At 41.9% G+C, this 22,638-nt stretch overlaps 1 protein-coding gene across 10 annotated transcripts in view; it reads left to right on the top strand.

The window, feature by feature from the left end:
* The window catches only part of LOC128620483 (rab GTPase-activating protein 1-like), an 82,683-nt gene that overhangs the window by 55,844 nt on the left and 4,201 nt on the right, over window positions 1-22,638 (top strand). For all 10 annotated transcript variants that reach the window (XR_008388151.1, XR_008388152.1, XM_053645514.1 and 7 more), the window contains 12 exons: window positions 1,455-1,568; window positions 3,464-3,538; window positions 3,813-3,938; window positions 5,846-5,989; window positions 6,091-6,132; window positions 7,680-7,808; window positions 11,621-11,713; window positions 14,778-14,888; window positions 14,980-15,084; window positions 17,021-17,104; window positions 19,977-20,048; window positions 21,807-22,004. Coding sequence is in view for 8 of the 10 variants with exons in the window: in XM_053645514.1 (XP_053501489.1) it covers window positions 1,455-1,568; window positions 3,464-3,538; window positions 3,813-3,938; window positions 5,846-5,989; window positions 6,091-6,132; window positions 7,680-7,808; window positions 11,621-11,713; window positions 14,778-14,888; window positions 14,980-15,084; window positions 17,021-17,104; window positions 19,977-20,048; window positions 21,807-22,004 (1,293 nt within the window). In the remaining 2 variants the exon portion in view is untranslated. The remainder of the gene's footprint in view (window positions 1-1,454; window positions 1,569-3,463; window positions 3,539-3,812; window positions 3,939-5,845; window positions 5,990-6,090; window positions 6,133-7,679; window positions 7,809-11,620; window positions 11,714-14,777; window positions 14,889-14,979; window positions 15,085-17,020; window positions 17,105-19,976; window positions 20,049-21,806; window positions 22,005-22,638) is intronic.

A 22,638-nucleotide genomic window follows, 5' to 3' on the forward strand; every position in this document is an offset into this window, starting at 1 on the left:
GATGTCTCTAAATTTTGCGATGGAATTTCTGGAATCTCAAACAATCTCCTGCAAAACCTCCTTTTACTGACGTTTCCACTTTATTTTCTCAGCCATAGGCCTGAATTCTTTACCATTTTAAATATTTCCAATTTAATGGTGTTTATTTATTTACTTGGGTGTTTATTTTGTTGTTTGTTTGTTTGTTTGTTTATAACCATGCTCTTGCCATGAACACTGCCCTTGATGCTGACATGGCATTAAAAATAATAAAAAAATAAAAACATAAAGGCCGTACCTGGCGAAAACACAAAATATATTTGAAAGGAAATAATCTTTTCGTGAACATGTTTACAAAAGTACTGTACTACATTGAATCCCTTTTCTTCTCTAATAATCATTTTTATCATCATTAAAAAGAAGCACACTGGGAATAGTAAAGTGTAATAGTAATCATAACAGTGAATCAATAATAATTAGAGATACCAGCAAAAACGCTGGATCGGATATAGGAGGAAACCTATCGAATGTCTGATTCTGGTACAAATGGTACAAAAGTCGAGGTGTGTGTGTGTGTGTGTTTGTGTGTGCGTGACTCAAACAAATGTGTGTATCAGTGCAGATGTGCTCTAGCTCAGAGAAGTACCACACCGAAGCCTGTTTGACAGTTTTGACCTTTTCAGGAAGTAAATAAGTACAACAACAAACGTACTTCTTTTCCTGGATCTTGAAATTTCACCTCTTTTTCTTTTTTTTTTGAATCTTGAATAACTTTTGAATCTTTAGTAGCTGAAATGTGTGCGAGTGCATCACGATGAAGTGATGAAGCACCAGCAGAAAAAGAAAGATGGATCAGAGAAGAAGAAAGATGTTTGTTTTTCACAGTGACGTGTTTTTTTGGTTGGTTGTTTGTTTGTTTGTTTGTTTGTTTGGGGGGGGGGGGTTTCAGCACGGCCCACTCACTTCACCAAACAGCTGTCGTGTGCGCTAAAAAAAGGACGTTTTGTTTAGACTGACTAAATCTGTTTCTTCAGCTGAGCAGCATGACTGTGTACAGTCTGGAGAGACAGTCTTTAGGGATTAGCAAACATACACACACACACACACACACACACACACACACACACACACACACACACACTTTTTTCCCCTCTAATACTCTTACTTCACCTCATAGCTCTTGATCCCTGACACTCAAACACATTTGTCTAGCATGGACAACACACACACACACACACACACACACACACACACACACACACATGCCTCAGTGGAGTCAGGATGCTGTCAGAGTTCTTCCATGTTCCTCACAGATGTGAGTCTCAGTCCAGATGTGCTCAGAGCTCTGGAGGAAATTGTGGATTCATTAGTTCATTTGAGTTGCTTGGAGTAATATTCTTGTTTTCTCTCTCTTTCTTTCTTTGTTTGTGTGTGTGTGTGTGTGTGTGTGTGTGTGTGTGTGTGTGTGTGTACAGGAATCACCTCAGGACAGTGCCATTACTCGAGACATTAACCGCACATTTCCAGCACACGACTACTTTAAGGACACAGGAGGTGACGGTCAGGACTCGCTGTACAAGATCTGTAAGGTGAGACACACACACACACACACACACACACACACACACACACACACACACTGGACCTGCGTTCGTTACTTTACACCATAGCGCTTTCGAATTCTTGATTCCGATTGGTCAGGAAGTGTTCTCTCGTTGTTTCTATGGTAACCGCTCATTCACAGCGACGCTTATTTAGCATCTATGGAAGGAGTCTCCAGTGTCAGAGGTCAAGCTATAGCCGAACATCCAACTAACTTGTTTCGCAGTCGTCCCCCAACATTAAATGTAACTGTTAACGGATAAAAAGTGTGCACTAGATAGGGCGCAGAAGCCTATATGTAGGGCACGTACAGTACAGTGTATAGAGAAAGAGACGTCTTGGTCGCGTATGGACAAGATGGCCGCCGAGTGCTCAGACTTTACCACCAGGGAGTCGTGATCGACGCGGCCTTAACGGCCCAGACGAAGTTCACTCAGACACTTTCACACGCCCGTATTTGTTAAATGATTACTCCGTCTCCATCACCCCCCCCCCCCCCCAGCCTGTTGTAAGGTTACTAGGTTTATTGTGGCGGCGGTGACGGATGGAGGACGCTGGATCGAGTGTTTGATTTGCGTCTTAAGGCGCCTCTTAATAATTCACCACCCCTCCTCTGTGGTGTTTACCGCCATCACTCAGAGCCGCATGGATTTTTTCTTTATTGACCTCGTAATAATTCAGCTCGCTCACTGTACGCCGCGAGCACCCAGGGGACCTCGAGACTGCTCGGTTATTAGGAGTTCACCGGGTTTAATACGGCTGCGCTTTGCCGGGCGGCGGGAAAATAATTACACCGTTTTCAACTCGACCAGAGACGCACTTTTTATTTATTTTGTAAAAGGAGTAGTAACAATCAAACATTTAATCAATCAACCTTTTATTTGTTCTTTTAAAGTCTTTAGTTTTGCACCTGTGTCCTAACAAGTAACGAAAGCTGGTATCTACCATTTTTAACCACAGCTTAAACTTTTATCGCCGCGAAAATTTCCCAAAACCTTCCAAAAGTAAGCGCGGGGGAACACGGCGATGATTTGAGCACGTTTCACGTGGCATGTTTCCTTCGTCTCGTCTGAACAAAAGTATAAACGCTACAGAGATTTAAAAACGGTCACAGGACGAAATACAGAAGCTGAAGCGCTTTCTTCTTCAGCCTGGGGGCGTGGCCTAACGTCTGAAGTGATTACTTCAGCCTGGGGGCGTGGCCTAACGTCTGAAGTGATTACTTCAGCCTGGGGGCGTGGTGTAACATCTGAAGTGATTACTTCAGCCCAGGGGGCGTGGCCTAACGTCTGAAGTGATTACTTCAGCCCAGGGGGCGTGGCCTAACGTCTGAAGGTGGAGAGTGTAGCTTAGAAGTGATTTTGAGGATTTATTTTATTATTTTTGTTATGAAACAAATGTTTTTATTTATTAATTTATTATTTTTTTAGATGGCGTGTTATGACTCAACAAGATGGTAGCTAATCTGGTAGCTGTAAATGTCCCCTACTTCTGATACCTTGTTGCGGTGTAACCATGGCAACAAATGTTAACGGTTTAAAGAAGAAAATATAGTGGATTTAAGCAAAAAAAGGAAACGTTTATAGGTTACAGTTATGTAAACATGTATATTTTTTTTATTAAAAGCAACAAGAACAAAGCGAGAATAGGTGCGAGATGTAACCGTGGCAACAAATGAAATGGATGCCGGTGAAGGCAGGTCCGTACGTAGTACGTGGTGTAGTTTCTCACGACGTCGTGACACTGCTTGGACGAGTAGACGTAACCGTGTATGATGTCATCCATGACGCGGTTATGACCTCGTTATGCTACATGTGAACTTTTGTGTCCCTTAAAGCAGTGCTTATAACATGTTTATAACACGTGTCTCTTCTTCTCCCAGGCCTACTCTGTGTACGACGAAGAGATCGGCTACTGTCAGGGCCAGTCCTTCCTGGCTGCCGTGCTGCTGCTACACGTGAGTCACATGCGCAGTTCTGGTGGCAGGGAATTCTGGGAAATGTAGATTTATTAGATTTGATCATTATGGAGGAGTGTTTACACAGCTGGATCGCTTCAGCAACAAATAAACAAAGCAAAACCAGGGAACTCGGTTCCAGATGTTCTCCAGATGTATGTCTTCATGTCAATTGCAGAACATCATGGTGATGGAGAAAATAATACTGTTTGAAATGTGTGTGTGTGTGTGTGTGTGTGTGTGTGTGTGTGTGTGTGTGTGTGTGTCCGTCCAGATGCCAGAGGAACAGGCTTTTAGCGTTCTGGTGAAGATCATGTTTGACTACGGTCTCAGGGAACTCTTCAAACAGAACTTTGAAGACCTACACTGCAAGTTCTTTCAGCTGGAGAGACTCATGCAGGTGTGTGTGTGTGTGTGTGTGTGTGTGTGTGTGTGTGTGTGTGTGTGTGTGTTTATATTAATACGTGCATTCTAATATATTATCGTTTCTGTAGTCACGGCTCATTCACAGGGACTTGTAAAGAAATTAAGGTAAACTTTTCTTAAAGTAAGGAGACATCTGTTTAACCTTTATGGAAGGTTCCAGTGCAAAAAGTGCCACGAAAACAGCTCAGAGGCGTCGAGGCGTGGACTCCACAAGACCTCTGAAGGTGTGTGTGGGATCTGGCACCGAGACGTCAGCAGCAGATCCTTTAAGTCCTGTAAGTTGTGAGGTCGGGCCTCCGTGGATCGGACATGTTTGTCCAGAACATCCAACAGAAGCTGGATCGGATTGAGATCTGGGGAATCTGGAGGTTGAGTCAGCACCTTGAACTGTTTGTCATGTTCCTCAAAGCGTTCCTGAACAGTGTGTGCAGTGTGTCAGGGAGCGTTATCCTGCTGAACGAGGACACTGATATTAGGAACACTGTTACCATGAAGGGGTGTACTCGGTCTGGAACAGTGTTTAGGTAGGTGCTGCGTGTCAAAGTAACATCCACGTGAATACCAGGATCCAAGGTTTCCCAGCAGAACGTTACCCGGAGCATCACACTGCCTCCACCAGCTCGCCTTCTTCCCATAGTGCATCCTGGTGCCGTCTCCTCCCCACACACGCACACACACACACACACCCGGCCTCCACATGATGTAAAAGAAAACGTGATTCATCAGACCAGGCCGCCTTCTTCCATCGCTCCATGGTCCAGTTCTGATGCTCACGTGCCCACTGTAGGAGATTTGGGAGGTGTACGGGGGTCAGCATGGGCGCTCTGACGGGACTGCTGCTACACAGCTCCATACGCAGCAAGCTGTGATGCTCTGTGTGTTCTGACTCCTTTCTATCTGCGTTTTGGAGAAGCTCTGACCCAGTCGTCTAGACATCACAACCCGACCCTTATCAGAGTCACTCGGATCCTTACACTCGCCCATTTTTCCTGCTTCCAACACGTCAACTTCCAGAACTGACTGTTCACTTACTGATGAATAAATCCCACCCCCTGACAGCTGCCACGGTAACGCCGTGATCACCGTTATTCACGTCACCTCCCAGTGGTGTTAACGTTATGACTGATCTTTCTCTCTCTGTGTGTGTGTGTGTGTGTGTGTGTGTGTGTGTGTGTGTGTGTGTGTGTGATGTTATTGTCTCTTTTAACAAGGCATTGTGAGTACTTCAGCTGAGTAAAAAAGAAAAAGTGCAGCATAGAAAAGTACATTTCTAAAAAAGCTCTCCATCAGCTGTGCAAGCAAAACACACACACACACACACACACACACACACACACCCCTATATTTCAACACCTTGTGTTTCAGCTTTATTTTTGAAACTCAAAGCAGTGTGCTCATTTTTAAAAACTCAATTTAAAATATTTCTCTCTCTCTCTCCCTCTCCCTCTCTTTCACCTCCCTCTCTCTCTCTCTCTCTCTCTCTCTCTCTCTCTCTCTTTCCTCCACCCTCTCTCTCTCCTTCCCCCTCCCTCTCTCTCTCTCTCCCTCTCTTTCCCCTTCCCCTCTCTCTCTCTCTCTCTCTCTCTCACTCACTCTCCCTCTCTTTCCCCCTCTCTCCCTCTCTCCCTCTCTCTCTCTCTCTCCCTCTCTTTCCCCTTCCCCTCTCTCTCTCTCTCTCTCTCTCACTCTCTCTCACTCACTCTCCCTCTCTTTCCCCCTCTCTCCCTCTCTCTCTCTCTCTCTCCCTCTCTTCTTTCCCCCTCCCTCTCTCTCTCCTTCCCCCTCCCTCTCTCTCTCTCTCTCTCTCTCTCTCTCTCTCTCTCTCTCTCTCTCTCTTCCCCCTCCCTCTCTCCCTTTCTCTCTCCCTCTCTCTCTCTGCAGGAATACATTCCAGATTTGTACTCGCACTTCTTAAGTATAGGTTTGGAAGCTCACATGTACGCCTCCCAGTGGTTCCTCACGCTCTTTACAGCCAAGTTTCCTCTCTACATGGTGTTTCACATCATCGACCTGCTGCTGTGCGAGGTGTGACGCTGCGCTCGCAATATTCATTATTGATCATTCATCATTTATTATTCAGCTGAAGTGGAGTCTTTGTCTGAATCGCTCTTTTCTCTCTGTTACAGGGAATCAGTGTCATCTTTAATGTAGCTCTGGCTTTACTCAAGGTAACACACACACACACACACACACACACAGTTCTTTTGAAGTTAACGTTTTTTTTTGCTATTTTGAAGCTTAAAAACATTTTTATCAACAATTTGAATGTTATTTTAATGATTTATAGGCACGATCAAACTATTCACATATTCAGCTCATGAAACGTTTACATTAATATTATAATGCCGTATTAAAGCTTTTTATTTTAAAGTTGACGTTTTTATTATAACCGTCATTAGATTCGAGCGTACTTGTGTATTGAGGTTTGGATTAAACCCGGTCAGTTCTGGTCACCAGTCAAATAACTAAATAATTCTGTATAAAATTCACGTCTGTAAAACAATGTTTTCATTAAAAATACTTATCCAGTAACAAATAAAATAAAATAAAAACAAACAAACAAACAAAAATGTTTCAATTCCATCACTGTAACAAAATTAAAGAATTTGAAACATTTAAACAATAATTAATCCCACCAGAACTGTGAAACAAAATGTTAAAAACAAACAAACAAACAAACAAACAAACAAACAAACGATTCAATCCAACCAGTCCTGTGAGGAAATGGAAAAAAGATTGAGTAACAAAATTTTAGAAATTGGAAGAATTTAAAAAATCCACCACTAACATTTTTTCAAAATCTGCCATTCTGACAAAATTTAAACAATTAAAACAATTCCAGCAGTGTACCAAAAATACAAAAATTTAAATATTCTACTACTGTAAAATAATTTAAAAAAAATAATAATAAATGATAAACCACCAGTACTGTGAGAAAATAGGAAGAAGAATGGGGGGAAAATCCACCACTGTAACAACAACAACAACAAAAAATTCAGTCCTACCAGTACTGTGATAAAATGGTGGGGGAAAAACAAGTACTGTATAAATAAAAAAAAATAATAATAATAAAAAAAATTCTACTACTGTATCTAGATAAATAAATAAAATGCCACCAATACTGTGAGAAAATGGAAAAAATGTGAAAAACAAATTCCAACACAAAATGAAACGTTTTTTTAATGTAATTCCACGTGCTGTAAGAAAAAAGTAAAAAAATGCTCATTTTACCTAAATTAAAAAATTGAACGAAAACTTTTTCATCACCAACATTTTGAAAAATTCCAGCTCTGTAACAAAAATTTTCACATTTTGGAAAAAAAAAAAATATATATATATATATATATATATATATATATATATATATATATATATATATATAAAAATATATGTATATATATATATATATATATATATATATATAAATAAAAATTGTAACATTTTAATTCTAACGCTATGATGAAACTTTAAATATATTTACATTTTATTGTTTAAAATTACAATAACAAATTCTGGACACACACGATCGAACGTTCATTATTTCTTTTGTTCTGAATGATGAAATTGTAAGATCTTTTACTTTTTTATTTATTTATTTTTTAATTAATAATTTTTTTTTACGTGAATTGTTTTGAAAGCAACTCTCTAGTGTTTTCCTCACAGTTTTGATCAAATCCTAAGTATCTAAGTACCTTTCTCTTTTCCTTCTCTCCAGACGTCGAAGGATGACCTTCTGCAGGCCGACTTTGAGGGAGCTCTGAAGTTCTTCCGTGTGCCCGTGCCCAAACGGTACCGCTCCGAAGAGAACGCCAAGAAGCTCATGGAGCTCGCGTGTAGCATGAAGGTAACTTGCACACAAAACATGATGGTATGAATAAATATATCAACGCTTTTACAGTTTACATTTTAAAAGGAATCGATGTTTATCAGTGATATTTTTCTTACAGTTTAATTTGAAAATTCCTCTAGGCATCATAACTTCCGGAATCTCTTTTATTTATTTATAATGCACTTTACAGAAATTGAAATAAAAATGTTTTATCAGTGCAGTGTTTCTCTGTGGCCAGCAGAGGGCACTGTGGTGTAACGTTACAGATTTCATTCTGACTCTGCGAGTGTGTGAGAGATCGCTAACGATATAATCATCTCTGATTTATATGCTTTTGGATATTTCTACAGTGAAGGGAGTGAGGGAACGTTATCTCTCTCTCTCTCTCTCTCTCTCGATGTTTCTTCTGTTGGGCCACACCATAACGATTTTGTGAATTCATTAAATCAGCGAAGTTAAATGTGGCGTAAAGACAACGATTCTCTTCATTAAAGAACGCACTGAAGAAAATTTTCGTACAGCTCTAATTACAAGCACCAGAGGATTCGATTACTAGCATTATGAAGATGTTTCTTAAAAAAAAAAAAAAAACCTGCTTAATTCACGAGGTGGAGCATTATCTATATGATATAATTGGATTGAATATTATTTCAGTGGAAAAACACCACCTTTATACTTGTTTTCTTGGAGGCGTGGCACAGAGGGGCGGAGTGATACCATTCTGTGCTGAGAGGTCAGACTGTGTTACTTAGACTGTGTTCTTACCTCGAGCTGTGAGAAGTGACCGAAAGCATAAGGTCACAAGTACCGGCAACGGAAATGAGGTTCCTCCACACGGTCCTTCTTACTTGGTTGTGCTCTTTATGATCCTGGAGAACCTTGGAGTCGAGCGTCTGCGCCTCTGAATTTTGAGGTGGTTTGGACACCTTACAAGTATGTCGCTGGTGAACAGTCCACTGTTCCACTCCTACTGATCCAACTCCTCCTATAAGCCTAATCCATCACCCCTAACCCCATCACTGTACAATACGCTCTACTCCTTTGGACTTTTGGCCCAGTTAGGCGGAGCCGGATCGGGTCCCTCTCTACCCCATGGTGTATTTGTTCTGCAGCGAGGAGTACTTGGGTAGATCAGTATCAGGACTCGGGAGAGGTTATATCTCGCGGTCGGCTTGGGAACGTTTGTGGAACATCCCGGAAGAGCTGGAATCTGTGGTTGAACCGAGCTTCTCGACCTGCTCCCTCCGAGTCCCCCAGCAGAGAATGAAGGAGTGAACGAGTTCTTGGGCACGGACATGCTCCTGTGCCTTTAAGAAGTGTGCGTGATTGTTAAAGAGTGGAAATCAGAGGACAGGGAGGGGAAAATAAGTGCAGGGGAGGTGTAGGTGGTGTAGAGGGCACGGCTCTATCACCTGCAGCCTCATTCTGTCAGTGCAGAGACTGCAGCAGGAGGCCAGGTGGCTGTGAAACTCATCTGCTAAAGTCATGGGAGTGCAGTGAGGAAAGATCAAGGACACACACACACACACACACACACACACATTCTTAATGTGGCTCACATTCATAACCCAGGCTTCATGCTGCTAATGTTGAAGCATAGAATCACATCATGTGTCACTCTGGACTCTTCTGTCTGCAGGTCTGATCCTCATGGTTCCTCCGCTGGGCGCCAGGTTCACCCACACACTCCCCAACACAAAGCCCTGATTCTGTCTCTCTCCCACACACACACACACACACACACACTTACTCACACACTCACTCACACATATTCACACAACCCCCTAAAGCTCTCTAAAGCTGTGCCTCTGAATGCACTGTCTGTATTTAAACACTTTCTGAATGGCCTCTTGTGAAAGACCACACGAGGTTGCCAGGTCTGTGTAATAAAATCCACCCAAACGATCAATAAAAGCCGACACTTGTTAATCCTGCGTTAAACTCCATAATCATGGCTGCTGTTGCCAGATTTACTAAACATCACGGTTTGATATCATTACAAACATTTTCATACATTTATACAGTAAATATAAACATAGTTTGTTATTATTTATTTATATATATTTATATTTACCACCACTGTCCTAGTTTCTACAGTGTAATAGACCATGCATTTACAGTTTGCTTTCAAAAAGGATTTAAGGAAACCACTTAAAACACTATGGGTTGTTCTCTTATAGGAAAATAATCCTAAAATAATCCTTTTTCTGATCGTCATTCCAGACATTTGTTATATTTACACCAAAATACGGTCTGTTTTGGATTGATATAAAAGGTGTAGATTGATAGAAGCACACCTTTTATTAATGTGTATCTTACTTGTTTGTTTATGTATTTGTTTATAATTAGGACAGGGGGCTTATTTGGAACATATTCCAGGCAGGTACAGGTTTAAAAAAAAAATTGTGTGTGTATATATTATTTATTTATTTATTTATTTATTTATTTATAATAAAAAAACTGAGATACAAATATGAATTCAGATATCTGGGGATTCAAATAACCACACCTGTCACTAACCTGGGGATAAAACACACACCTGGCAGCTGTGCACCCCACTCATCCGTTTTATATCCGCAACACACACACACACACACACACACGTTCCCTGAGTGTACAGAGAGCGTATATGGTGGTGAATGTTCTGAGCACATGGCTGTGTGGACGCTCGGTGGTATTAGAGAACAGAAAACCACAGCTCTCTGTAAATAACGCTAATTTACGCTAGGCGTATTTATGGCGCGCTCCGGGATCCGGAATGTTCTGGCCTGAAATGTGCTGGTCCTGGAAACACAGTAGCGGCTTGTCTGCAAATTGGGTTAGTCAACAAGAAGAGCTGCGGCGTGAGCCGCAAGAATGATAAATACAGCTCAGAGCTCTGCGTGTGGAGAAATTACATCCTGATGGACTGATTTTTATTAAAGCGGCCACATTCCAGAGGAGGGGTTTTCTGGGTTTATTTTATTTCATTTTAGTCTTCTTTTTTTATTTTTTTATTTATTTTATTTTTTTTTTTTTAGGACATGACACAAAAAAAAGCATTTAGGAGATGTTCAGGATTTATTTTAATTTTTCTCGTGAGTTTAAAATAACTCTGGAAACATGTCTGCTTTGTCTTTTATTAAAAATGCCAAGATCTATGAATATGCAAATTTAGGAACGCCCCCATATCCCCAGCTTCCAAACAGGGTTCTGCATTACTGTAAGGGTGTGTTGGGCATCCAGGGTCATATCTGGAGTTGAATTAAGGTTTAAATTGCATACGGTATCCAGACCTCATGTTGTACTCGAGCGTTATTCAGGATTTACGTGAAAGCTACGCGAAAGGGGCGGAGTTTAAGTAAAACCGAGGTGTGTCTGTGACCTGTTGTGGTTAATCGGTCAGACTGTGGCGCTGGGATTAATACTGCTCCACCCTCGAACCGATCTCGATAAAGGAAAACGTGCTTAAGTTTAACGTCGGGAGTCGTGCGTAAGTGAGACACGCCCCTGTTTTAGACAAGCTCCACCCCCTCATGTTTAGCTCTTGTGTAACTTCTGAATAGCGCTTAAGTCTATAGTTACGTTTGAGGTCTGAATACTGATGTGTGTAACGTGAGTATTTAATCTTCACTTAACTCTGAATACTATACAACTTTATTATTATTATTATTATTATTATTATTATTATTAAGATGAGAAGCGAGTGAGCTCTGAGTTCTTCATAAGATTTCAAGTTCATGGCAGAATGCAGTGCAGCCTGACATTGTTTCAACTTTTTTGCATCATCTTGTCACTCTAACACGTTCACCAAGCATAAAGTGTGTGTGTGTGTGTGTGTGTGACAGATCAGTCAAAAGAAGCTGAAGAAGTATGAGAAAGAGTATCACACGATGCGAGAACAACAGGAACAGCAAGAGGCCCCCATCGAGAGATATGAGGTAACAACCGTGTGTGTGTGTGTGAGAGAGAGAGAGAGGGAGAGAGAGAGAGAGAGGCGAGCTCTGTAGTGTGACGGCTCTGAGCTGTCCCTCGTTAGCATACACGCTGTGTGTCAGTAATGAGCAGCGATCTGAGCGAAGTCTCACCTCCTGGCTCTGGGGACGAGTGGAGCGACAGAGCGGTGGGAGAGAGGGATTGGGTAAAAATAAGACGATGGAAGGATCACTGATGACTGAGCTCCACTCTGCTCAGGAGAACCTTACACACCTGGTTCACTGCTCGGATGCTGTTCCAAAACGAAAACTGTCTAAACAGCCCACGTTCCACGTAAAGTGCACTAGATAGGGTCTACTGAGCATATAGTTCACTAGATAGGGTCTACTGAGCATATAGAGCACTAGTTCGGGTCTACTGAGCATATAGAGCACTAGATAGGGTCTACTGAGCATATAGTTCACTAGATAGGGTCTACTGAGCATATAGAGCACTAGATAGGGTCTACTGAGCATATAGAGCACTAGATAGGGTCTACTGAGCATATAGAGCACTAGATAGGGTCTACTGAGCATATAGTGCACTAGATAGGGTCTACTGAGCATATAGAGCACTAGATAGGGTCTACTGAGCATATAGAGCACTAGATAGGGTCTACTGAGCATATAGAGCACTAGATAGGGTCTACTGAGCATATAGTGCACTAGATAGGGTCTGCTGAGCATATAGTTCACTATATAGGTTCTACTGAGCATATAGAGCACTAGATAGGGTCTGCTGAGCATATAGTTCACTATATAGGTTCTACTGAGCATATAGAGCACTAGATAGGGTCTACTGAGCATATAGTGCACTAGATAGGGTCTACTGAGCATATAGAGCACTAGATAGGGTCTACTGAGCATATAGTTCACTAGATAGGGTCTACTGAGCATATAGAGCACTAGATAGGGTCTACTGAGCATATAGTTCACTATATAGGTTCTACTGAGCATATAGAGCACTAGATAGGGTCTACTGAGCATATAGAGCACTAGATAGGGTCTACTGAGCATATAGTTCACTAGATAGGGTCTACTGAGCATATAGTGCACTAGTTTGGGTCTACTGAGCATATAGAGCACTAGATAGGGTCTACTGAGCATATAGAGCACTAGATAGGGTCTACTGAGCATATAGTTCACTAGATAGGGTCTACTGAGCATATAGTTCACTAGATAGGGTCTACTGAGCATATAGTGCACTAGTTTGGGTCTACTGAGCATATAGAGCACTAGATAGGGTCTACTGAGCATATAGAGCACTAGATAGGGTCTACTGAGCATATAGTTCACTAGATAGGGTCTACTGAGCATATAGTGCACTAGTTTGGGTCTACTGAGCATATAGAGCACTAGATAGGGTCTAGTGAGCATATAGTGCACTAGATAGGGTCTACTGAGCATATAGAGCACTAGTTCAGGTCTACTGAGCATATAGAGCACTAGATAGGGTCTACTGAGCATATAGTGCACTAGATAGGGTCTACTGAGCATATAGAGCACTAGATAGGGTCTACTGAGCATATAGTTCACTATATAGGTTCTACTGAGCATATAGAGCACTAGATAGGGTCTACTGAGCATATAGTGCACTAGATAGGGTCTACTGAGCATATAGTGCACTAGATAGGGTCTACTGAGCATATAGTTCACTAGATAGGGTCTACTGAGCATATAGTGCACTAGTTTGGGTCTACTGAGCATATAGAGCACTAGATAGGGTCTACTGAGCATATAGAGCACTAGATAGGGTCTACTGAGCATATAGTGCACTAGATAGGGTCTACTGAGCATATAGAGCACTAGATAGGGTCTACTGAGCATATAGTGCACTAGATAGGGTCTACTGAGCATATAGAGCACTAGAAAGGGTCTACTGAGCATATAGTGCACTAGTTAGGGTATTTGGGCATATAGTGCACTAGTTAGGGTATTTGGGCATATAGTACACTATTTAGGGTATTTTGGGCATATAGTGCACTAGTTAGGGTATTTGGGCATATAGTGCACTAGTTAGGGTATTTTGAGCATATAGTACACTAGTTAGGGTATTTTGAGCATATAGTACACTATTTAGGGTATTTTGAGCATATAGTGCACTAGTTAGGGTATTTTGGGCATATAGTGCACTAGTTAGGGTATTTTGGGCATATAGTGCACTAGTTAGGGTATTTTGGGCATATAGTGCACTAGTTAGGGTATTTTGGGCATATAGTGCAGTAGTTAGGGTCTTTTGGGCATATAGTGCAGTAGTTAGGGTCTTTTGGGCATATAGTGCACTAGTTAGGGTATTTTGGGCATATAGTGCACTAGTTAGGGTATTTTGGGCATATAGTGCACTAGTTAGGGTATTTTGGGCATATAGTGCAGTAGTTAGGGTCTTTTGGGCATATAGTGCAGTAGTTAGGGTCTTTTGGGCATATAGTGCACTAGTTAGGGTCTTTTGGGCATATAGTGCAGTAGTTAGGGTCTTTTGGGCATATAGTGCACTAGTTAGGGTCTTTTGGGCATATAGTGCACTAGTTAGGGTCTTTTGGGCATATAGTGCACTAGTTAGGGTCTTTTGGGCATATAGTGCACTAGTTAGGGTATTTTGGGCATATAGTGCAGTAGTTAGGGTCTTTTGGGCATATAGTGCACTAGTTAGGGTCTTTTGGGCATATAGTGCAGTAGTTAGGGTCTGTTATAATCCTCAGGTTAATAGCTCATTTTTATCTGAGTTCAGAATTTGGAGTGAAAGTGCTTTACATAGGAAAGGCACAGTAAGATGATAGTGATGCAGTAATCTATAATCACTAAAGGCCTTACCTGTGTATCGTCTGATCAGGTGTGTGTTAAACCTGTATATAAAATGAACCCGAGTGTGTTGTGGTGTAATTGTTCTCCGCCTGTCTGGATGTGTGCTTTAAGAGCTCTCATGTCAAAGGTTGCTCTGTTCACTGGCACAGTTAATGATCACACACACACACACACACACACACAGTCACAAGACAAGCGAGTCACACGGTCTCTGTTCTCTCGTCCACAGCGGGAGAACCGGCGTCTGCAGGAAGCCAACATGCGTCTGGAGCAGGAGAACGATGATCTCGCTCACGAGCTGGTCAGCAGTAAGATCTCGCTCAGGAAGGACCTGGACAACGTGAGCTGCTCTCACTCAGCTTCTTTAACATCCTTTCTGGTACCCTGATGTGATCAGTTAAAAAGTGTGTGTGTGTGTGTGTGGCGTTCAGGCGGAGGAGAAGGCCGACGCCCTAAACAAAGAGCTCCTCATCACGAAACAGAAACTGATCGACTCGGAGGATGAGAAGAGACGGCTGGAGGATGAAGCGGCGCAGGTCAGCCATATTGTCTCTCCGTTCCTCCTGAGGGAAATATCACGCTATCACTGTGTATATCGATATATACTTTTTATTCTTCCTCCTCCACTCTTGTGTTAGAACCTCAGGAAAGTTCTCCAGGGCAGGTTCTGTGGATTAACACAGGATCTCGGGAGAGCTGAGCTCATATTTCGACGATCATGTCCTCAGAAAGAGGAGCCAAAGGGCATGCGTGGGTTAAATACGAGTTCATGTGGATGATTTCCCTTGTGGAGGTGTGTGTGTGTGTGCGTGTGTGAAGTATAGTTATAAGAGATATAAGAACAAATACGCAAAATTTAGCGAAGAAACTAAGGAAATGCACGGGATATTTCGGAGATTTTGGGAAATACCTTAAAAAAATTCCATATAAATTGGATCATTACGGTGTAGAAATGGAGTTATATTCCGGTTTTAAATTTAGAGTTTCTAAATGAAGCTGTTCATCTGAGGAATGAATCCTTTTTGGAGATGGAACGACTTTTTCAGAGGGAAGTATTTGAGGTAGTTGTGTGGCTCTGATGGCGTATGGATACGACGGAGCTTAAATTTACCGGAACTACTTTTCCCTCAATTTCTCCCGTGTTGGAAAATTTGGAAAATTAATTAAAACGTATATTAGAACGGATTTATCCGCTCTGAACCCTTACCCTATCGATTTATTCCATTTTTCCCCCACAAATTGGTCTCTTCTTGAACACCTGTGATGTTCCTGAGCAAATTTAATCCCTTTTATTGCCGGATATTTTCATATGAATCGTTTTATTTATTTATTTATTTATTTATTTTTTAGGTGACCACTTTCTATGAGAAGCAAATTTGGAGATTTTATTCTTCTCTCAGTCTACAGATGCCCTGGAGGGAGATTTATTTCATTATAGACGTGTTTAGAACCTATTTTATACGTACCTCCTATTTATTTTTTTCAATAAGTGTCCATTTTTTTGAGGATTTCTCCACTTAGGAGGACGTTTTTCCAAAAGCTTTTCCAAAAAAAGAAATCTATTTTGTGAGGAGCAACCTTGGAGATAACTGCGCTTTAAAATGTCGTTATTGAACCTCGAACACGGCCGCTCAGCCTGAGGTTATGTACATAATAACTCTGACTCTAAGGCGCCGGCTGTGTAAATGACACGAGCTAATTTTATACACGTTGCTTTTATTTGACTCGAGAGAGACGAACAGTCTGAGGTGAAGGTGAAGCTTGTACCGTCGTTTCTGGTTTCTGTCCAAGTCCATCGTGCCGGAGATGACGAATCCTGTGACATTGTGACACTATCTGTCCAATTACTGTGCTGTAATCGTGTGTGTGTGAGAGAGAGAGAGAGACACACACACACTGAGACAGCGATTACACAAGGGCTTGACATTTAACGTTGAACACGCTGCTTTAGAATAAGTAAGGAATATAAAACACGGTGTTTCTGTTAGAGTAACTTTTTCCCGTAACCGTACGTCCCAGAGTGTTTTATTCCTCTTGTACCGCACCCGTCTGCCCATAATTATCAATGTCTCTTTATTAAAGACCGACACGTCATACTGTAACGTCCACGAAACGAGTTACTTTCCGTTCTCGCTGACGTTTTATAGCGGCGCCGATGAGTTCTGGATTCTGATTGGTCAGGAGGTATAGACTCATTCTGTATAACAGCAGCTCTGACGGTAGTGCAGCTCGTTGCTATAGTAACAGCTCACTCACGTCCATAAAGAGAGAGGATAAAGAGAGAGGCTGGCGGGCGAGGGAACGGCTGTTTGTGGCTTCTGTAACGTAAGCGAGAACGGGAACTAACTCGTTTCACCATCGATAAAATGTGACGTAAAACGGCACTTCAGCTCCTGTACACTCCTCCACAGTTCATATCAGTTCTGAAGAGTGTGTGTGTGTGTGTGTGTGTGTGTGTGTGTGTGTCCTCAGCTTAAGGAGATGTGCCGCAGAGAGCTGGACAAATCGGAGTCAGAGATCAAAAAGAACGGCTCCATCATCGGAGAATACAAACAGGTCAGAACACACACACACACACACACACACACACACACACTTTATAAAGCCTTTATTTTATTTCATTCTCTTTATTTCCTTTTCTCCTTATTTCTCCTTCCCCCTGTTCTCCATCTCATTTCCTTCTTTCTTTCTGCTTCACCCCTCTTTCTCTTCTCTTTTCACTTTTTTTTTCCTCGTTATTTATTTTTCTCCCTCTTTCATCCTTCATCCCTTTATCTTCCTCTTTTTCTCTTCCGTCTCTTTGCGGTCGCTGTATATTTTCCTACCGGGAAGCAAATCTAATTACACTGCATCATTAAATAATAATAATAACAATAATAATAATAATAAAAACAATACAATATATTGATATGTATGATATATTTGCATACCATAGTGTGGGTTTTCACATTCATTTATTTATAAAGTTATAAATCCTATTTACTTGTTTTTATTTATTTGTTTGTTTATGTTTGTTTATTTATTTATTATTTAATCTGCATTAAACTCATTTAAATGCAGGTAGGGTTGTATTAAATTATAGTGATACATGGATATAGGCGCGTGTGTGTGTGTGTGTGTGTGTGTGTGTGTGTGTGGGATCAGTGCACAGAGTGAGCTCAGCTCTGTAAAAAATAGTGCTTATGTCCCTGTAGAGTTGCCTTTAATGGGACCTGCTGACAGTGTGATTCATGATCCAGCACGATAACAGGGTCCACACACACACACACACACACACTGTTCTTAATGCTTCCAGTATGACTCCTTAAAACAACTACACCCACTTTGATTGGAGTTTTAAAAATATAGTTATATACAGCTCTAAACAGTTTTCTCTCTCTTGAAATAAACAAACAAACATGAGCCGTTGCTATAGAAACGGTAACGTATCAGAACGAGCGTATTAATATAAACCTGCGCTACTGTCAGAGCCGCTGTTCTAGAGAATTGATCACCTTCTGATTTGAGAATTTAACTGCACTGTGGTAGGAATTGTAATAAATCATTATACTTGCATTGGATTTATTAAAAAAAGCCTTTTTCCCCCATGGGTGCCAATACTTTAAACGGAATTACATCATCGTAGTTTCTAACAAATGAACAGAAACAGCACGGGGGCTTCACTTGAAAATGCGCATGTGCCGTGTACCCGTATTCCCCTTGTTGTGTTTGTTCCATTTCAGCTGTTAGTTGTTTCTGAACATTTGTTAATTAAAGAGAGCAATTATAGAACAACTCATTAGCATATCATTAGCATATGAAGTCGCACGCAGTTGATTGGATGTTTGTGTTTGTTTGATTCATTTCAAAGCTGCTAGTTTATCAGGTCACGTTGTAGGCGAATAATGACTGCATGTAGCCCTCCTGTCGTGCTGCATAAAGTATTGGCACCCCTTCTCCTCTGTCAAGCGGTGGAAAGGCTATCGCAGATATTATTAATTGGGTGGTGGATTACGCTCCTGTCGATTGTTTTGGCTTTTAATTCGGAAACCTCGACCTCGCGTACTAGCGTTCATGCGTTCTAGCTTAAGCCAAAATTACTGCACGTGTGTGTGTTTTTGTGGGCGTGGCTTTGGACAGGATTTTGAATTCTGAAATACATTCAATAGAATTGAATGTATTTATTTATTTATTTCTGCTGCTGTTGTATAATCCTAAATTCTAATGAGAACTGTTGTACTCTAATGACAGTAGATTTTCGACACTGACCAGTCACATGGAGGCGGATTAAATCGTTATCTCCTTTAGATCAAGCCTTCTGTTTCCATTAAGAAGGCGAATATTTCATGGCCGTTTGATTCATTAGAAATATTTCGATGAGGAACACGCGGGTCGGGTTTGTATAATACGCCGTCCGATATGAAGATGCATGCAGTGCAGGCGTGCGAGAGTTGATGAAGACGGCTTGCGCGTGTCACGCTGACGGCACACGGCCGGACAGGACGTGTGGTCTGGAGGAGAAACGCACTCCGCCGATTAAACGTTCCGCAAATTAGAACTGGGTTTTTTATTTGGCCTTGAAAACGAGAGCGAGAGAGAGTCCGTGATTTCCCAGTGACACGAGGAGAGGATTGTGGGTAATGCAATTAGCGAGAGACTGATGCAAACGGAGAGAGAACAAGACACATAAGGGATTAATAATAAGACGCCGGAGAGCCATAGAGCGAGGTTGGAGAGCGAGAGGAAAATTCATGAATAATTCACGAGCGTGTGTGACTTTAACCAATCACAAGAGCCTTTAAGTGTTCCTTTAACAATGGAACGTAAATGTAATCGCTGAAGGAACTTCCCAACAGATTTCTACCAAAATTCGTATCTCTATCACTACAGTGCTGTAGATATTGCGTAAAATTGATAAAAGTTATGAAGTTTCCACACCATGAAAAGAAACAGCGCCGTTTTCTAAAAGACTGGACTCTTTGTTTTTTTCCTAACATGGCCACACATTTTGAAATTTATAATGAATTCGTAACATTTTAAATTCACATGACTATGAAGTGGGTGGGGTTAAAGGGTGAGTTAAGGGGCGGGGTTTATTGTATAATTGAATGAACTCCAACCACGTCGTTGCTATTTGTTTAAATTTGCATGAGATCTAATTTTTTTTTCGTGTTAAAATAACTTGTAATGTAAGAGGATCAGGATCAGGATGGTGCTTGGTGTCCATGCAGTAGATTGGATGGTTTATATTTAACCAAAACACTGAAATGCAATGGGTTAAGACTAGTCGTAGACACTTGGTCGCTCTGTGATTGGATGAAATCGGTCTGCTCTCATTCATTCATAAATTTCTTTATTTCAGACTAGGAAGAGTTTTTCACATCATGTACTGTACAGCTCCTCTTATGAATGAGGTGTGTGTGTGTGTGTGTGTGTGTGTGTGTATCAGATCTGCTCCCAGCTGAGTGAACGACTTGAGAAGCAGCAGACGGCTAACAGAGGAGAGCTGGAGAAGATCCGGGTGAGTAACTCCTCACCGTTTCATCCACTACATGAACCTGTTTGTTTATCCCAATACACCTGAGGAACTTTTTTTCAGAACTTCATCTGTGACTTTAAACTGTTTATGAAAGATTCAGGATATAAACGGTGTGACCCCGAGTGGGCGGGGTGATTATTACTTACTCACTTACTCATCCACTAGGAGTCCAGAACCTTCAGATACGTTCCCACGACAGGAACCAGGACTAATCTTATTTCTTGGATCATAGACAAAGGAACCTTTCTGGTTCCTGCTCCAGAGTCGGTACTGTTCTTTAAGAAGCAGAGGCCACTGTGGGTGGAGCTGATGTACTAAACGTTGCCGATTGAGCAAACATAAGCTTTATGCTAGGATCAGGAAACGTTTTAAAACCACCGACAACCCTATTATTTCATTCCTCAATTTAATTTATTACGCACAGCATGGCAACCTAGAGGTAGTGTTTAGTTCCTGCTGCAGAGTTGAGGTCTGGAGTTGGGTTTTTTTTTCTAAGGACCAGGGCCTGTTGGGGGCGGAGCTTGTTATACTGAATGTTGCAAATATACGCTTTTAGTTCCTGCTCGCGAATCAGTACTTTTTTTTTTCTGGACCAGTTGACTGCTGACTTCTAAGGTCCTGCTCCAGAGTCGGTTCTGTTTGTCTTTTAAGGACTAGGGCTTATTAGGGGCGGGGCTTGTTATTCTGAACGTTGCTGATTGGTCAAATACGAGTTTTATTGAATGGCCGATCAGGAAACTATTTAGTTCCTGTCACAAAGACTATTAAGGATAGTGCTTGCTGTACCAATCGTTTGCTGATTGGTCAGACATAAACTTTATACGATGACCAATCAGGATCCTTTTTTGGTTCCTGCTCCACATAACATTTATTTATTTATTTATTTATTGCTTGCTTGTGGAACGGGGACTTTGTGGCAGGGTGTTGTCCTCTCCAGCACTCGCTTCACTATGCGTCGTCTTCATACACCAACTGGGTGGCGATGGCACCGTAGTGCTTGGGCCCGTCCTCGCCGTTCGCAGCTATATCTGTTGTTGTTTTCTCCGTATTACCTTAGCGGAACGGTCTGTTTTGCGAAGTTGGTGCTAATGTAGCGTGGACTTGCTTAGTCGATTACCGAAACTCGTTTTGACATCATGTTATTTTAAAAGAAATTCTGTTGAATTGAGCAGAAAGTGCAGGGTTTTTTTTTGTTTTTTTGTGCGTCTGGTTTAAAAAGCCGAGGAAATATTCTCATATGCACAGCGGTGTTAAATGGATCGAGAGAGACACTCTTTTCATCTGAAGTGACGTATCAGTCGCGGGGTTCAGGTCTGGGTTCAGGTCTGGTTTCAGCAGTGAGGTGGAACCTCTGCGCGGGAGATGATTTATTGCTCCCTAATGAGGCGAGGAGTAAAGTGGAGAGGCTCTTGAGTAGATGATGGGCTCTTTATAGGAGAAGTGGACTTGCAAGACAGACACAGATTAGTGGGCTGTCTGAAGACACACACACAGAGCTAACCGTGTGTGTGTGTGTGTGTGTGTGTGTGTGGTGTGTGTTTCTCCTGTGGAGAGCATCATCATCATCATCATGCTGCTCGTGCTTTCGCCGATAAAGAAAACATTGTGTTCAGTTCAGGCCAATTTCCACGCTTTGTGCTCCTGCTTGAGACCACGCTGATAAAGATTACACAATCAGCCGGCTTGACTCGCCCCGTCCCGACACTGATAACACCCAGCCGTGTGTGTGTGTGTGTGTAGATGAAGGTGGAGGGCTGTGAGAGGTGCAGCGTGCTCTTCAGTAAAGAGGGCCGTCTGAAGGCTCTGAGCGTTCCTAAAGAGCTGAACGAGGACGAGAACGACGAGGAGAAAGAAGCTCTGCAGGTGCAGCTCAGGGAGATGGAGCTGGAACTCGCTCAGACCAAACTGCAGCTGGTGGAGGCCGAGTGCAAGATCCAGGTACCGAGATCACCCGAGTACTCGCATTTACACCCGCTGCGTCACACTTACACCTGACTCTACGTTCACGCTCGCATACGTGTTTATATATATATATAATGAGAGGTCGTATGTGACGGGATGAAATAAAACCGTGGTTCTTTCATTTTTGCGGGAACGAGTAGCAGGTAGGAACTGAATTTCTGAGCAAAGGACTGAAGAAACGTTGTGCGGATCCGCCGCTTCTTCGCGGTGTCGTAGCGAGTTTGAAGAGAAATTTAGAGAAAATTCCCGTTAAAATGTCGCTTACTAATGTGAACGTAGAGGTGATCTAATCATTTATATTATACTTTAAAATGTCTTTATGGATTTTTATCGTTTGAATTGGTTCACACTGGTAAATTGTTGGCGCGTGGTAACGGTGTGCAGTGCCGGAAAGCATCATGAAGTCAAAAATAACACCGTGTATGAGACGGCCGTCTTAATTCCGCTGCGTTTTCCAGACTGTACAGCGCACGGGGTTTTTGCCGCCGAGCGAACGTGTGAAGGTTGTGTGGACGGACGGACTCACTGAAATGAGTGACGATGACCTTCAGAAAAGGAAGTGAAAACAGCACTTCCGGGTCACGTGACCTCGTTGAAATTCCCTTTTTTA

Source organism: Ictalurus furcatus, chromosome 16 (genome assembly GCF_023375685.1).
Source record: "Ictalurus furcatus strain D&B chromosome 16, Billie_1.0, whole genome shotgun sequence".
Lineage (NCBI taxonomy): Eukaryota > Metazoa > Chordata > Actinopteri > Siluriformes > Ictaluridae > Ictalurus > Ictalurus furcatus.